The sequence below is a fragment of the Gloeophyllum trabeum genome (assembly GCF_000344685.1).
Source record: "Gloeophyllum trabeum ATCC 11539 unplaced genomic scaffold GLOTRscaffold_00004, whole genome shotgun sequence".
NCBI lineage: Eukaryota > Fungi > Basidiomycota > Agaricomycetes > Gloeophyllales > Gloeophyllaceae > Gloeophyllum > Gloeophyllum trabeum.
Window position 1 is genome coordinate 2,788,551 of NW_006920413.1, and position 15,084 is coordinate 2,803,634.

At 53.1% G+C, this 15,084-nt stretch overlaps 5 protein-coding genes across 5 annotated transcripts; 4 read left to right on the top strand and 1 right to left on the bottom strand.

The window, feature by feature from the left end:
* Positions 1 to 1,926: 1,926 nt before the first annotated feature.
* On the top strand, positions 1,927 to 2,145 carry GLOTRDRAFT_28775 (uncharacterized protein; the record flags this gene model as incomplete). The annotated part of the gene is made up of 1 exon (XM_007865694.1): positions 1,927 to 2,145. A coding segment is annotated over one exon (219 nt), but the record flags the coding sequence as incomplete, so codon positions are not given.
* Positions 2,146 to 3,284: 1,139 nt separating this feature from the next.
* On the top strand, positions 3,285 to 4,856 carry GLOTRDRAFT_115492 (uncharacterized protein). The gene is made up of 6 exons (XM_007866534.1): positions 3,285 to 3,630; positions 3,703 to 3,819; positions 3,906 to 4,004; positions 4,064 to 4,148; positions 4,215 to 4,421; positions 4,497 to 4,856. Exons 1-6 carry the CDS (start codon positions 3,427 to 3,429, stop codon positions 4,601 to 4,603), a joined length of 819 nt encoding a protein of 272 aa, XP_007864725.1. The 5' UTR covers positions 3,285 to 3,426; the 3' UTR covers positions 4,604 to 4,856.
* A 389-nt stretch (positions 4,857 to 5,245) lies between these two features.
* GLOTRDRAFT_110659 (uncharacterized protein) lies at positions 5,246 to 7,564 on the top strand. Its single transcript, XM_007866535.1, has 5 exons — positions 5,246 to 5,471; positions 5,523 to 5,612; positions 5,858 to 6,887; positions 6,957 to 7,046; positions 7,110 to 7,564. The coding sequence occupies exons 1-5, from the start codon at positions 5,346 to 5,348 to the stop codon at positions 7,298 to 7,300; spliced, it is 1,527 nt and encodes a 508-aa protein (XP_007864726.1). The 5' UTR covers positions 5,246 to 5,345; the 3' UTR covers positions 7,301 to 7,564.
* A 307-nt stretch (positions 7,565 to 7,871) lies between these two features.
* On the top strand, positions 7,872 to 10,292 carry GLOTRDRAFT_74590 (uncharacterized protein; the record flags this gene model as incomplete). The annotated part of the gene is made up of 10 exons (XM_007866536.1): positions 7,872 to 8,322; positions 8,465 to 8,689; positions 8,761 to 8,946; positions 9,000 to 9,090; positions 9,145 to 9,191; positions 9,241 to 9,321; positions 9,375 to 9,643; positions 9,691 to 9,816; positions 9,875 to 9,902; positions 9,952 to 10,292. Exons 1-10 carry the CDS (start codon positions 7,977 to 7,979, stop codon positions 10,290 to 10,292), a joined length of 1,740 nt encoding a protein of 579 aa, XP_007864727.1. The 5' UTR covers positions 7,872 to 7,976.
* GLOTRDRAFT_74595 (uncharacterized protein) lies at positions 10,061 to 13,206 on the bottom strand. Its single transcript, XM_007866537.1, has 15 exons — positions 13,135 to 13,206; positions 12,885 to 13,080; positions 12,762 to 12,834; positions 12,502 to 12,702; positions 12,385 to 12,437; positions 12,041 to 12,339; positions 11,852 to 11,992; positions 11,581 to 11,792; positions 11,372 to 11,515; positions 11,049 to 11,315; positions 10,850 to 10,991; positions 10,711 to 10,788; positions 10,623 to 10,657; positions 10,545 to 10,562; positions 10,061 to 10,486 (listed from the first exon to the last, which is right to left on the bottom strand). Exons 1-15 carry the CDS (start codon positions 13,142 to 13,144, stop codon positions 10,424 to 10,426), a joined length of 1,932 nt encoding a protein of 643 aa, XP_007864728.1. The 5' UTR covers positions 13,145 to 13,206; the 3' UTR covers positions 10,061 to 10,423.
* Between the last annotated feature and the right edge of the window lie 1,878 nt (positions 13,207 to 15,084).

Here is a 15,084-nt window from a genome sequence, read left to right on the forward strand (position 1 = left end):
ATGGTCTACTATGCTGACCATGCAGCAAATAACTACCCTGATGGTATCCTGCAGGTATCTCCAGGTAGGTGCACGTCTATGAACATCTATATTTTATTTTCTCCTATGCCACATCTGACACATGTGTATATCCGCGCAGAATAGCATCTTAGATGTACCATACTCTGTAATTAAGTTTTATATGTACTCTAGAAATATAACATGATTTATCTAGAATTTTATCGAAATTGACTGGACCCGTATACGACAGGCTGCCCCCCGCCGCCACCAACGATGAGGAGAGTGGCGGGCGACAACCACCATATCATTCCGCGTCGCTCCGGCGGCGCTCGGTCGCTCTATATGTACGCTACACGAGCTAATATATAGTACAATTTTATCCCACTACAGTGACGCTGTGGCACGCTGTCACTAACGACGTCGGGGAGGGCGGCGGGGGGCGCTCCGATTGCCTGATTAGGCAGGACCGGCAAGCGCCGACGACGCCAGATAGTGTTGCTCGTGAAGTGAAGGCGACCTGAAGTTGCCTTCACTTCACTTCAAGAAAGACGTCACTTCATCCACTTCAGTGTCGTCATGAAGTGGCGCTGAAGGCTTCAAGAAAGCGTGCGATGTATGGTCGCGGTCACGTGCATGTCCCAAATGGTACCAGATAAGCTGGACGCGACGCGTTTGAGACGCGTCCGAGTCGCATTCACTCCTCATCTCCAGTCGACGATCGTTCAGAACGATGTCCAGGAGACCACCCTCGTCATTGCGAATCGCTAGGCAGAAAATGATATAAAATTTAGCTCAAATTCACGAGAATGACCCCAAGTTTGAATGCCCTCGGCCTGCTCGCGCAATGGCATCGCAACCTGGAGCCAGCTCATATCCATACTCCCCCTTCAATTCCTCTTCTTTAGCCTCTGGCTCGCCTGATTACTCTCAGCCAGCTTACGCCCTTAATGTGCAACAGCCCGACAATCCCCCCTTTGGTTTAATCCCCACTCACTACCCTCCTTGGGTCTCACCATCTCTGCGCCTTGGGCCCCAAGTTCAGCCCTATGTTAGCCAATATCAACTAACCCAGCCGCCCGTGCCCTCGGCAGCCTTCTATTCAAGTGCCGCCTTAGGTCATGCCACCGGCGTGCCTTTGCAAGAAGCACAGGGAAGCGTCATAAACGCTTATGAGCCTACTCCCGGTGGTAAGAGGAAGAGCACGAGCTCGGGAGGCGGACGTGCGTCTAAACGCGCAATACATGATACTAGGCAGGAAGTCTCGTGTATATGCATTAGCTATGAGTACGTGGATGCCCTCGGGACTATAACTATCTTTCGTGGAACACTGAGTCTACCCGCGCTGCAGTTATCAGCCCGATTACTAAGTTGGAATGGATGGAAGAGCACTGGTGCCGTGAAGATGCAGAAGCCGCCAAAAGGTGGATGGTTGAAGCAGTAAGTACTCGCAGAATAAAGTGCTGGTGTCCCAAGTAGTGACTCATCCGGAGTTCAGATGCTCGAATATCAGAAGAAGCGTCGTCTTGACATCGCCGCCGCTCGGCCCATTCCCGTCCCTCATGTGCACCCGGCTCAAGCATCACAACCGGGCAAAGTCGCCGCGCAAGCGCAACGTCGCGGCTTTGCGAACATACGGCGTCTTGCAAAGGAGGCCTCAGCCGGTAGCGTCTCCTCGACAACCACGGAGGGAGACGTTTCAAGTGCGAGCTCTCCAGGTGCATCACAGGCTCAGAAGGAGCTCATGGAACGACGTCAAAATGAGGCCGACGAGCGTATCGTCATGGACGAGCTCGAGCGTTATCTTGCAGCAGGTACACTCAGCGACGAGATGCTCGATGACTTCGATCTAGTCGCATTCTGGCAGGTACGTTGGCATGTTCTAAGGCGGAAATATCTACTCATTGTGTCTGGTAGCTTGCGCAATCTCAATACCCACTACTATACCGTGTTGCGCTCGATATCCTACCCGTTCAAGCATCCGCGGTTCCGTGCGAGAGAGTATTCTCGTCCAGTGCGGAAACCGATACTCCTCGGCGAAATAAACTGTCGTGCCTCATATTTGAGGTACTTCAAATCCTCAAGTTTGTTTATCATCAGGACAGGTTAAGCTTTACCGATGGATGGATAGCGAAGGAGTGTGAACTCCAGGACGCTCACTCAGAGCTTCCCGGGGATACGGGGGATACTACTAGTGCCACAGATATCTTTGCTCATTTGCTACGATACCACCTACAGACTAATGATCCTGCAAGCGAGAGTGACAGTAGTAGTGACATAGGTGATAATTAGTATTTTTGCCATTCGGATTGCACTTGCTTAGCCTGTATTTCATTGGTCTAAACATATTGTGCGGAACTGTAACATACGTGGGAATTGACTGCCATCGGCGCCACAGGCTTCATGAAGCCTTCAGTGTCACGCTGAAGCGACTTCATTCGTGATGAAGTGCTCCACAACTCCACTTCAGTGTCACTTCAACTTCATTCACGAGCAACACTAACGCCAGACGACGGAGGCGGCGGCTTCAAGCAAGACTCTATATTATAGTACTAATACATAGTATACTAGTTGTACTAAGACAGCCGCCATCCCCGGTACGACCGCTGGTGTCACTCAGCGAGCAATTCTGAGCCTTGTTAGGCTTGACCGGAGGGCAGATGAGCCAGCCTAATTAGGCCTGGGACCTGGGCTGTCTAGGTGCCTGTCCCCCTTCCTGGCTACGGCTGGCTTACGCGGTCTGCAGAAAAATGGAAGCTAATCACAAATCACCCACACTCACCGCTACTCACCGCAGTCATGCTGAGTGGAGCTTCTGAAGGGTCCGCGTATCAGAAGATAACCGTGCTACCGATGAACATACCTATCAATGCGAGCGCTCTTGTCTCCGGTGATACCGGAGCCTTAGTAGGCGCAAGCTAGGTACAGGCTTCCCTTGTTTTGGCACGACCCCACGATGGAATCGTTCGGTTGTCAGTAACTCAGACTCTAGAAGTGGAATACGCATGGGCGCACGGATTACAAACCGCTGTCGTATGCAGCTATGGCACGGAAGCTTGAGCCAGAGTAATACACAATTGTGCAACCTCTCAGAGTGAGGCTTAGTCGTATCTTCGCGGGTAGATAATGAGGTCAAGGAAGAGGGCAGGTAAAAAGGCGAGACTTCTAGTATCTTACAGACGTAAAACAGTCACTGTCCACAAACCATGGATTCGAAGTTGTACTTCGGAAAGTCGTCGGAAGTCGTCACTACGGATTCACCCGAGGCCTTTCTCGGAGCCACAGCTCGCGAACGACCAGGTTCGTGCGTGATGACTTTTGCTTTGTGCTCTGCCTTTGTGAATGCCAGTCCAAGTCCTACCGTTGATTACAGATTGAGCGTGTGCTACGTATAATCGAACGCCTGTCCACTCGTCATTGTGTACCCTGATGTCGGAAGACACATTGCTCTCACACTTCACGGTGCTTGATGACCTCATCCAGGTGATCTACCAAGGTCACCTCAAATTTGTCGTGCTCTCAGAAGCAGATGAGGACTCCGGGTGGTGCGTGCACGTTGGTCTGACAAGTAGGAATAAGGAGGGGAGGTGGTGGAGGGGACGGTGGACTGAGGGAGATGTCGAGAAGATCATCGTGCGTGGATGTGTGCTCATCGTATCCCTTCATGCTGCGTTCAAGCTTACGATGCTGTGGATTACTGCGCAGGGCTCGAAGAAGGCTATGAAAGTTGCGGAAGGGCTGGCACAGGAGTTGAAGGATGCTATCACTTCGGGCTTTCTTTCGATATCGAACTGGAGCTCGAGTCCAGGGGCCGAGATTGATGTATGTAATGCATGCGTTTCCCTCTTCTATCCACGCCACTCTACATCTTCATTCTAATGGACATCATATGCCTGATAACTTCCCAGTTGACGTTGAGCCCTACCAACAAACAGCAACATTCCGTCTCGTTGACTGAACTCTCAGCGGCGGAAGCGGCGGCACATGCCGCGGACGTTTTCTTCCGTGTAAGTGCATTGCTCATGCCCTGTTGTTATGCGCAGTGACAAGTTTCTTCCGTGCATAGATCGCTCTACAGGCTCAGAAACGCGGTTGCCAACTAGAGCCGTCAGCGGCCCCCGCGTTGCCCTTGCCTACATTTGAACCTACGAGTGCGTCTATTCCCTCCTGCGGTTTAGCAAGTATGACTGGATGCGAGATATGCGGGAATATATTAGGGACCAAGACGCTTCTGAATGTTGCCACCGCGAGTGGCGCCCCCTCGAAGTCCCCGAGGAGGGTGGAACCTTCGTCGAGTATGAGCTCCATGGTGGATCCTGAAACAGCGAAGGAGATTGAGCAGCTCAAGACGAGACTCGCCCATGCCGAAGCCGAGAATGCAAAAGGGCAGAAGAAGCCCGACGGCAAATTTGAAGCTAAGCTCAGTGCGTCCTCTCCTTGTTGAGCGCAATTCTCGGGAAATTGACGAATGGTCACCAACCGATCTGCTGCATCTGCAGAGGCTAGAGGAGTCGCTGCCCCTCGGCCGCCGAAGGGATCGTCCCTCGCTAATCCGAATAAGAGGGCCCGCAAGATCACAAAGCTCGAGTTTGAAGATTCGGACTAACATTAGTCGCCAGTCTGGAGGACGGAAGCTTATTCGCCTCGGATCTTCACGGACCCCTAATGGAACAGAATCGACGTCAGACAACTTGCAAAGTGATGTATTACAGGAACCCCTGTTTGTCTTCATTCTATGAATCGTATTAAGGTACATATAGCTACTCCTAATCCCAGAACTCGCCACGTCGTTGTAGCCGTCTATTTTCCTCCCAATGCTGCGGAACTACTTGACGACCAAGCCATCATGATCAATCCGGCGTCCGAGACGACTTGATCCCATGCGGGAGGGTTGTCCATCGCCACAGAAAGTTTCTCAAAGGTCTTGACCTCGACCATTCGAGTGTCTAGTAACTGCTGCGGAGGAGAATAAATAGCGGAAGCCGGAACATGCTTTTAATTTTGCCTCTCAGGATTGCATCATGGTGAACTCATGAGTCTGGCAGGATATATTTGAGACGATGTCAGACGGGTCAAGACTAGACTTTTTAATGGAGAATAGCCGTGTTTTGTCCCACAATGGTGGGTGCAACGCGGCGATATTCGAGTCTGGAGGGAATGAGACGGGCTGTCACTACATTGTGGCTGTGTCGCGAAGGCCCAGAGGCCGGGAGTTGCCGGATTTCACAGCGGATCGGTGAACGTGCACCGCGTCCTGCGCTCCGGTGGTTTCTTCAAATAGTCCTTTGCCAGCTAGCCAGTCACTCCTTTCAATCACAACGCTGTAACGCCAGCCCCGCACGCAAGCCATGTCTTTCTCGAATGCGCTTGCCTTCTCGACGAAGCCTGCCGCGCAAGCCGACAATGCGCCCAACGTTAACGGCCTCGGCGTGGAGGCCATGTTCAAGCAGATCATGGACGCTGTCCAGAGATCAGTAAGAAGCATCCAGGCTATTCATGTGCTTCTCGTTAACGATCTTTGACAGTCCTATGAAATTGCAGAGCTCCGGCAGGAGTGTGCAGAGTTGAAGCAAGCCAACGCGACTTTGGAGCGTCAGTTAAGAGAGGGCTTCCAGGTAATTACATGTCTCTTGATCTCTCTGAACCATGCAAATGCATGTTTGCGTTGGTCTACGCAGAGGAAATGTGCAATGCGCGGCGTGGTCGATGGAACCATGTCAGGTCGACACGGTGTGCATGGAAAAGCCCTTCACTAGGCCTTGTGTCTCATTGCATTTTCGGACATTGGACACTTGCATCGGACTGCTTCCAGCAGTGTATTATATATAGTATTACTGCTTTCTGACTTTTGCGCCTCCAGAACAACAATAACAATTCTCCATACCGAACTCCTGGATTCGTCACACCTGGATTCGCTACCCCCGCGCCGGGGAGCCCTCAGCTGCGCGCGAAATCCCCATTCCTGAGCCCGAGCAGCATCCCTTCCCTCGCCGTCCCCGCGTCCGTACACGTCCCCTCACCCCTGGGCGACCACGCCCTGACCGCCTTCCCCTTCGGCATCCGCGAAATACCCGGCTTCTACGTCGTCATCCCCGCCGGTGGTGCGGGCACGCGCCTGTGGCCGCTGTCGCGCGAGGAGCACCCGAAGTTCCTGCTCGACCTCACCCTGAAAGGTCGGTCCCTCATCCAGGCGACGTGGGACCGTCTCATCCCGCTCTCGTCCCCCGCCCGGACGACCGTCGTCGCCGGCCCCGCGCACGTGAAGAGCATACGCGAGCAGCTCCCGGATCTCCTCGGGCACAACCTGTTCTGCGAGCCTAGTGCGAAGGACTCGATGGCTGCCATCGGTCTGGCCGCGGCGGTCCTGGCCAGGCGCGACCCGAACGCTGTCATCGGCTCGTTTGCCGCGGACCACATGATTTCCGGCGACGATGCCTTCTTGTCTGCGGTCGCTGAGGCGGTCGAGGTTGCGAAGAAGGATTACCTCGTTACTATTGGTATTGCGCCCTCGCACCCTTCTACCGGGTTCGGTTATATCCGTCTGGGCGAGAAGCTTGAGGTACCGGAAGCGCCCAATGCTAGGCTGGTCTCAAGCTTCAAGGAGAAGCCCGACGCGAGGACTGCCGCTGCGTACATCGCTACTGGTAACTATCGGTGGAACGCCGGTATGTTCGTCGTGAAGGCCTCGTTCCTCATGGATCTGTTGAAGGAGTACAAGCCTGAGTTGCATGATGGCCTGCAGAAGATCGCGGCTGCGTGGAACGATGAAGCTCTCAGGCAACAGGTCCTCGATGAGATCTGGCCTAAGCTGGAGAAGATTCCCATCGATAATGCCGTCGCTGAACCTGCTTCGATGCAAGGCAGGGTTGCGGTGGTGCCTGCCACCTTCGGTGAGTTGCTGGTCCACTTCTCTATTATATTGCCGCTTGCGAAAGGCTTTCGCTGACTGATGTTCACAGGTTGGGACGACGTCGGAGATTTCTCCTCTCTCGCTGACCTTCTCCCGGCTGAGGCAAGCCAGCCTCGCGTACTCGGTGACAGTGGCCTTGGTATGTCTTTCACGACCCAGGATATCCGTGCCTGACATTGACATTGACTGCTCGTTCTTTTAGTGCTGACGGAGCAAGTTGCTGGAGGCATTGTTGTGCCGGGATCTGGCCGTCTCGTAGCCTGCCTGGGAGTCGATGATCTCGTCATCGTTGACATGCCAGATACTTTGCTCGTCACGACCAGAGCTCGCTCCCAAGAAGTCAAGCGCTTAGTTAAAAAGTGCCGTGACGCAGGATGGAAGCAACTGCTTTAAGCAGGCCACATAACCAGAAGCGATGGTGCGGGTTACATAGTGGAATCTGGGTTGGGTTTTCTGGTTGGTCATTCTCGTCTAAACTATTGGATTTGTGGACTTTAGCACTGGACACACTGCGATCGGGAACTGTACGGGCTCGTCTTTATTGTCTCCTTTCCTTCCCTACTGTAGTCATGGATGGACACGACTTCTGCGATTTCTTGCAGACATTCCTTAATAAATACCGTTTGCATCGAGTGTGCGCAAACCATGGGACTGGTGATGCCTTGATGTGGAGATGTGCGTAGCCTCGTAGAGCTATTCCTCTCCTGTCTGACGCAACGACCTGTCCTGAATGGCGCAGTACACATGGGATTACGGCTGTACAAGTAGCTACTGGCTACTGACGTTTTGTTGCACTGTAAATCGAAGAGCCCTGTCCGCCTGATTGCGACAGAAATAAAAGCGGAAGACGGATGTGGAAAAGACACGAAATACAAGTGCCTGGCCATGGAAATTGTGGCTGTCCAGAAGTCCAAGCTCCGGTGTATTTTTGCGATGATGCGAACACAATCATTGAATTGCGCAATATACACCAAGACTGGAGCATGCAGTTTATATCCTTCATGAGCTCGAGCGGTGTGGACGAGCAAGGGCTCTCTTACGGCGACGCTTCTTAGCTTCCTAGTCGGGAATGTCGGTCAGCGTCCACTCGAAGTTCACCAAGGATCCCGACGACTCCAGCAGGGATGCTGAAGATGCGCTGGACTCTGAGCGCGAAGAGCAGCATATCGCAGTGGGAGCTCTGCCCACTCCTCCCGTAGACAGGATTGGGCATCTGCACAGAGGACTGTCTGCGAGACAAGTCCAGATGATCGCAATTGCAGGGACTATTGGTACGGGACTCTTCCTGGGGACGGGTAAATCGCTGGCACAGGGCGGCCCAGCCAGTATGCTCATCTGCTATGCAATCGTCGGCTTTATCGTGTATGTGACCCTGCTCTTGCTCGGTGAGATGGCTACTCAGTATCCCGTTGCTGGTGAGTGTCATTTCACTTAGGGTAGGCCGCTCGTGCGGCTTGCGGGCAGTGCCCGTGTAGCTGCAACCATGACCGGACATATACCGCTTGCCTCAGTTTTCTATCCGCCGTGTACGCGGTACAGGCTCACGTATTTCCTTAGGTTCATTCACCGCCTATTCTACCCGCTTCTTCTCCCCTTCCTATGGATTCGCGCTATCCTGGAATTACTGGTTCAACGATGCCGTGTCTGTGGCGTCTGATCTCACCGCCGCGCAACTCGTCCTCCAATTCTGGAACGTAAATAACTCCTGGATTGTCAGTCTTGTCTTCTGGGTCTTCCTGGTGGGCGTGAACGCTACCCAAGTGAAAGCATACGGGGAACTCGGTAGGTGGACTGATGCTGCATTCGCGCCCGAGTTCGAGTTCGTATTGACCAGACGATTCATCGCGCCTTAGAATACTGGCTATCGTCGCTCAAGGTCGCGACCATAGTCGTTTTTATAATATTGGGCATCGTCGTCAACGCCGGCGGGAACACCTCGCACGAATATATTGGGGGCAAGTATTGGCACATACCGGGTGCTCCTTTCGTCGGAGGGTTCGGGGGCTTTGCAAGAGTATTTGTTACCGCTAGTTTTGCCTGTCAGTACAAGCGCTGCACGATATCATGCTTCTGTCTACTAAGCCCTCGTTAGATGGCGGAACAGAGAGTCTCGGTGTCACTGCGGGCGAAACGAAGAATCCCTCACGTAACATGCCTCGAGTCGTGAAGTTTGTTTTCTGGAGGTACTTCCCACGACTCTCAGTGTGTTCGACCGGCTGAAAACTGTTGTCCTCCAGAATACTATTATTCTATATCCTGAGTATCTTGCTGATAGGTCTGAATGGTACGTCCCGGTAAAGGCCTCATTTTTCGCGTTGTGACGGAGAGTCTAGTACCTTGGGACTATCCTGGCTTGTCTAACAAGAGCACAACAACGTCCCCTTTCACCATTGTATTCAAGGAAGCTGGCTCGAGTGAGTGCATTTATCACCTGGGGCGTGTTCCGAGGCTAAATATCAAACGATAGCTGTAGCTGCGTCGTTTATGAACACGGTCATTTTGACCTCAGTACTCTCGGCCGGCAATCACGCCCTCTTCGCTGGGACCAGGATTATGTACGGATTATCAGCGTCTGCCCAAGCACCGCGGTTCCTCTCTCGGACGACGAGGCAGGGCGTCCCGTTGTTCGCTTTGCTGGTCACGAGTAGCATCAGCATCCTCTGCTTCGGGAGTAGCTTTGTTGGCAGCGGACAGCTGTGGAGCTGGCTGCAGAACATCGTCGGTGTGTCAAACCAAGTACGCTACCGTCACTGTCGCTCGCTTCGTTACTTACCTATTACTAGATCGCGTGGTTATCCATTGGACTGGCTAGTTGGCGGTTCAGGACAGCCTGGAAGAGACAGGGGAGACCACTGGAGGAGATGAAATACCGTGCAAGCTGGACCTGGCCATGGGGCCCATACTTCGTGGTAAGTGGCATTGGACGACACGTACCGGGCAAAGATGTTGAGCTATGCAACCGTCTAGGTTGTCACCGTATCCGTCCTGATCCTAGGTGAGTGGCGTAGTACGGGACCGTTGTTCTCGTGCTCACGTCTACGTAGTTCAAGGCTGGTCATCTATTTTCCCCGAGTTCACGGCTGTCGACTTCGTTTCCTTCTACATTGAGCTACCCATTATGCTGGCCATGAGCCTCGCATGGTTGCTGTTCAAGGGACGACGAGTTCCTCAGCTCAATGAGTCGACAGTCGCACTCACTGGGGAACAGTCGGATAGTAAGGGCAGAATCGGTAGATTTTTCGACATTGTGGACACGGAAACGGTGAATCTGAGGATCGACGAATATAAGGAGGATCCCAAGGATCTAGCGGATGAGTCCATACGGGCGAAACGCCTCTCCGGATCGGCTGGCTGGCTATGGAGAATATACTATTTAATCGCATAGCATCACATGTTATTAAAAGCAAAGGAGTTGTACAACATGTATATCCCGTAATATATAAGCGATGATAAATAGTGTGATACATGCAAGGGTGCGGAAATGAAGAATACAAGACTGCTACACTGAGCGAGAAGCTACAATTTAGAACGTTTTTCGACGGCATCGAGAGCAGCATTTGCGCGGACGTGGAGATTGCTCTGCAATGACGTGATATCAATGAGGAAACATGTGATGGCGACAGATAGCAACACTCACCTCCATGCTGTACTTGCCCTGCGGAAGCCACACGTACTTGATCAGATCGGGGCAAAGCGAGTATAGCAAAGAACATACCTTCTTGCCACCTGCGTTCACCTCCAACGGCTTGCCTGGACGAAGGTCAGTCCTAGGCGGGTGGAAGATCTAGACCGAGGAGACTCACCCGACAGGACCAGCTCGAACTGAGTTCGAGCGCCGGCTTTGTCCCCAGCGCATAGCATTAGCCGCCCGAGTTCATAATCTTTGCAGCCGTGTTAATTAGTTAGAGTGAAGGCGGCACAAAGGGATTAATAGCGACATACGTGAGTAGTATACCAGCCAGTGATCGTACTCGATCTTCTGGCCGTTTGCAAACACGGCAGCGAAGGCGTCCCGGGACTGTTTCTCGGCCTCTGCTGGTGTTATGTCTGTCGGGCCTTCGTCTTCTACGATCGCATCTGGGTCCTGGAGGGGACGAGTCAGCCAAAAACGTAACACGGAAACAAGATGGCTGAAACGAACAGGGTGCGCTACGTAGCGTAAGCAAACCCCCTGGAGAAAACGGGCGAGACAGTAGTCGTCCCAGTATCCGCTGCCGTATTTCGACTGATTCTCCCTGCGCGAATCGAGCGTGCGCAGGCTTTCTTGTACCATTGGAAGCATCTTCGTGACAAGCACCGACCGCGGGGCATGCGCAATACAGAGAAACACGTAGCCGAACTCCAGGGCTGGGAGGAGTAGGCGTCCACCTTGGGATTTGAATTTGCGTGCCTTGCGCTCCACGAATTTCTGCAAGGCGCAAGGGATTAAAGCATAGTCGAACCAACGACGGCCGGGACGCTCACCTCGAGTGGTATCGATTTACCGGCGATACGTTGGCGGAGGCTGGGGACCTTGTCCAGGAGACTGGCGGCTTCCTTCTTGTTCTCTTCACCGCCGAGCTGGAGCAGGCAGACGGCTACCCCGTAGGTATAGCAAGCCTTGGACCACTGTCGCATGCATGTGCAATGTGAGGTCCAACCAAGAATACAGATAAGGAACGCGGTGGGCGCACCGTTGACGATTTCAGCATTGTTCGCCAGTGTTCAAGCGAGGTGGGGATATCCCAGAGGCAGAGATTCGCGACGGCCATTTCCCAGTACGAGATCTGATGCAGATTATAGTACTGGCTTTGCGCCTGCATCGCTTTCTTGTAGTAGTCCAGTGCTTTCTGGGGCCGACTGCGGCATAGGTTGAGCCTGCCAGCGCCGAACAGAAAGAGGATACCTTCGAAAGGGCGTCAGGGTAGTAGGGGACGACGAAAGCGGGAAAGGACGTGTCTTTACCATTTGGATAGCGCTTGAGATTCCAGTCGAGGATCTTCTGCGCCATCTCGATGTCCACGCCCTCAAAGGTAAAACTAGACAGGACGAGATGGAAGATGAGGAGAGCGGCGTCGCAGATACTACGGCGCACGCCTTCCTTCTCTAGAGATCGAGATGAGTCTGTGCGCCCGACAGAGCTGCGCGCCATACCTTTCGGCACGCCGGGTTCCGACGACGCCTTCGTCCAACCGCCCGCGCGCATCAAGTAGTCCAGCCCGGCTTGACGATCGCCCTTGTACCCGAACATCTCGACGATGGTGAGTAGCCGGCCCGGCATCATGCTGAGGATGAGATTGGACATGCCCACGCCCAGGTAGACGCCGGATCTGAAGTCAGCGTCGATGGAGGCGTCTTCCGGGCCCTCGCCTCTTGCTTGGGCTTCGGCGTCGACGGCCTCGAGGTACTTTCCTAGGTTTCGATAGATGTTGATGAGAGTGCGCATGTTCAGCCTACATGAGGGTTAGTTAGTTCCCGGCTTAGACGGTAGAACTTACGCTTCTTTGATAAAGGACAGCCAATCTCCGGAATAGACGATACCCAGAATTGCCTACAACAAGATTTGTGCGTGAGAGACATGTGGGGGCTGAGGGCGAAAGTACGAGGGAACGCACCTTCTCGAAGAGACTTTCAGCATAGACTAGCTCGGCATGTCGCTCGACCGGAGTCATACTCTTGTAATAGCCCACGCCGGAAGTGTGCAGCGAGGAGACTACGAGCCCTGCCAGCCTGGTGGCCATAGAGACCGACTTCTTACGATGATGTGCTGCCACCGCATTGCCATGCTTTGCGTGACCGAGGGCGGTCAGCAGGTCCTAGCGCTCATTGAGTAAGCGCATGAAGTCCCTTCACGAAGAAGTACTGGTGCTCTTACCTCGTTCTCGAAGGACATGAGGCCCTTGAGGCACTGAATCAAGCCGTAACCTGTGGTGAAGTATAGCCGCTCCCTGGTCGACTAGTCAATCCACACGAGCTCATTCGAAGCGGCTGGACGTACTTCTTGGGGTCACACTCGTCGCAGTACTTCTCTGACTCCAACATGTGGGACGCAAGGAAAAGGTCTAGGGCGTATCGCACGCCCGGGATATCGTCGAGAGCATGCTCCGGGGAGTAGGGCGTCTTGGGCGCGGGCGGAGGTGGGGGGATGTCTGAATCTGGCTCGCCCGCCTGCGCCACATCAAACGTCTTCATGTCTACAGCGTGCATGAGATTAGGTGCAGTTAGATTAAAGGGGACGCAGGACGCACCGGAAGTCATCGACTTCTTGTCCGTCTCGATCAGTACCGCCGGTTTCTCATACTCCGTGATTCCTATTGGCGTCTCGACTGCAGTAGCCATAGTTTATTGAGTTTTTGACGGAGGCGGGATGTCGTTGGGAAAGGGCGAAGGGCGGCCGAAGCATTCGCAGTGTATCCCAGGCTCAAGAGGCGGCTGATGCTCGGTCACGGTGTCGGGAGTGACTCCCAAGAATACCCGAAGCGTCATTGGGCGTTCCCCGCAACAGCCGCCCTTCGTCTCGGACGCGTTCGACCTTTCACGTCAAGCGGAATATGTTCTGCGGCTTGTTTCCAGTCTGTCACTTACACCAGGTTTTTTAAACTTATCCCAATACTATCGTGTCGATGGCTGTTATACAGGCGTCGATCACTTGCAGGCATTCCGGCAACGCTCTGACCGGCGGTATGCGACGCTGGCTTTCACTACACCGCCGTCGCCTCTAAATATTTGACAGACATCGGTCCGGGACCTAATCCGGGCGTCCCGGCGGCACCTCACTTCGTCGTTCCGTAAATGTTCTACAAACAAAGCATAACCGGGCAGATATCGACATTTCGCTGGCAACCTTGTGGCAATGTTCTTGCGACCTTCGTATAACATCTCCCCGTTGTCGTAGGTATGTGCGGTTGGACTCTCTGGATATGCTGCGACAGTCCCTGTTGTCAAAAATCAGATAAATTGAATCATTTTATTACTGATGGCTGTAGGTATCTCTGGAATCATCAGGAGAAAAGGACTTAGCTTTATAGCTCTATGTAGGTCTTGTGAGTCGTATATCCCAGTAGCTACCCCCTGTATATATAGTCTTATATAGTCTAGTGCTAGAACTTCATAGCACCATATAGCAGTATGTAGCACAGTAGCATGGTACCACAGTAGCCGCAATAGTTGTATATAGCACTCCATAGCTCTGTAGCACCAACCAATGAGAATCCTCTGGGCTCCCCATTTTGTGCCTTCAGATGAGATACTGGCAAATGAATATTTTAATCATGATTGCTTTACATGCACTAGTACTAATTTATAAGGTGATTTACTAAATGCCTAGGGTTAGAGCTGGCTTTGGGTTACCAGATTAGGAAGGAGCGTGGGAACACCCACCGTAACTTTACGGCCCATGTCTGTGATACAATGTGGATGACGAAGAACAGGTCAGGGTGTAACTTTACGCAACAGGGATCAGGTTGAGGGTGCAACGGGGGTCTTCAATGGGTATGTCCCGCCGTAAAATTACGGCAAATAACTGCAGTAGCAGCTTGACACATCGATGATGTCATGGGAATGCTTTGTAACAGACTACCATGAGGTAGTTGTGAGGCATGGTACAGGGAGATGTAAATAGGAGGACGTGCAAGCGACAGAGGCAATCCATTTCCACAAGCTACTTCGATGTCCTCCATCGCTGCATTGACGACTATCCTGAGTGATCCCTAATATTATACTATCTGCAGCGAACCCTTCGCTGCAGCATGCCATGCCGTGAAATTTCCTTATATGGTAGTCATGCCAGCCCCAATTGGGATGCGGCTGTGTCATGCCCGTCCCAAAAAGGTTCATGCCATGTCATCTCATGCCATCTCATGCCACTCTCATACCACTTTCACAAGATCTCTTGTTTCCTCATGTCATCTCCTACCCATATGGAACGGACGGTAGGCTGGCCTACCGTCCGTCGCGGGAAATACTTCCTTTTCGGCCCTTCTGACTATCTGGCAGGGGGTTTACGCACCTCCCAGTCAACATTGAAACACCCACCGAGACCCCCCTCCCCCCCTGCGGGCGCTTGTGTGCGGACGGCCTGCAACCCGCGACGGCGGGGGCTGGAATCGCTCCCCTCTCTCTGCTCTTTGTTGCAGCACCCTATTTCCACCCTTGTGAGCCTCTTTGCTTAGGCACCGCAGCCGCCAGACTGTCCCATT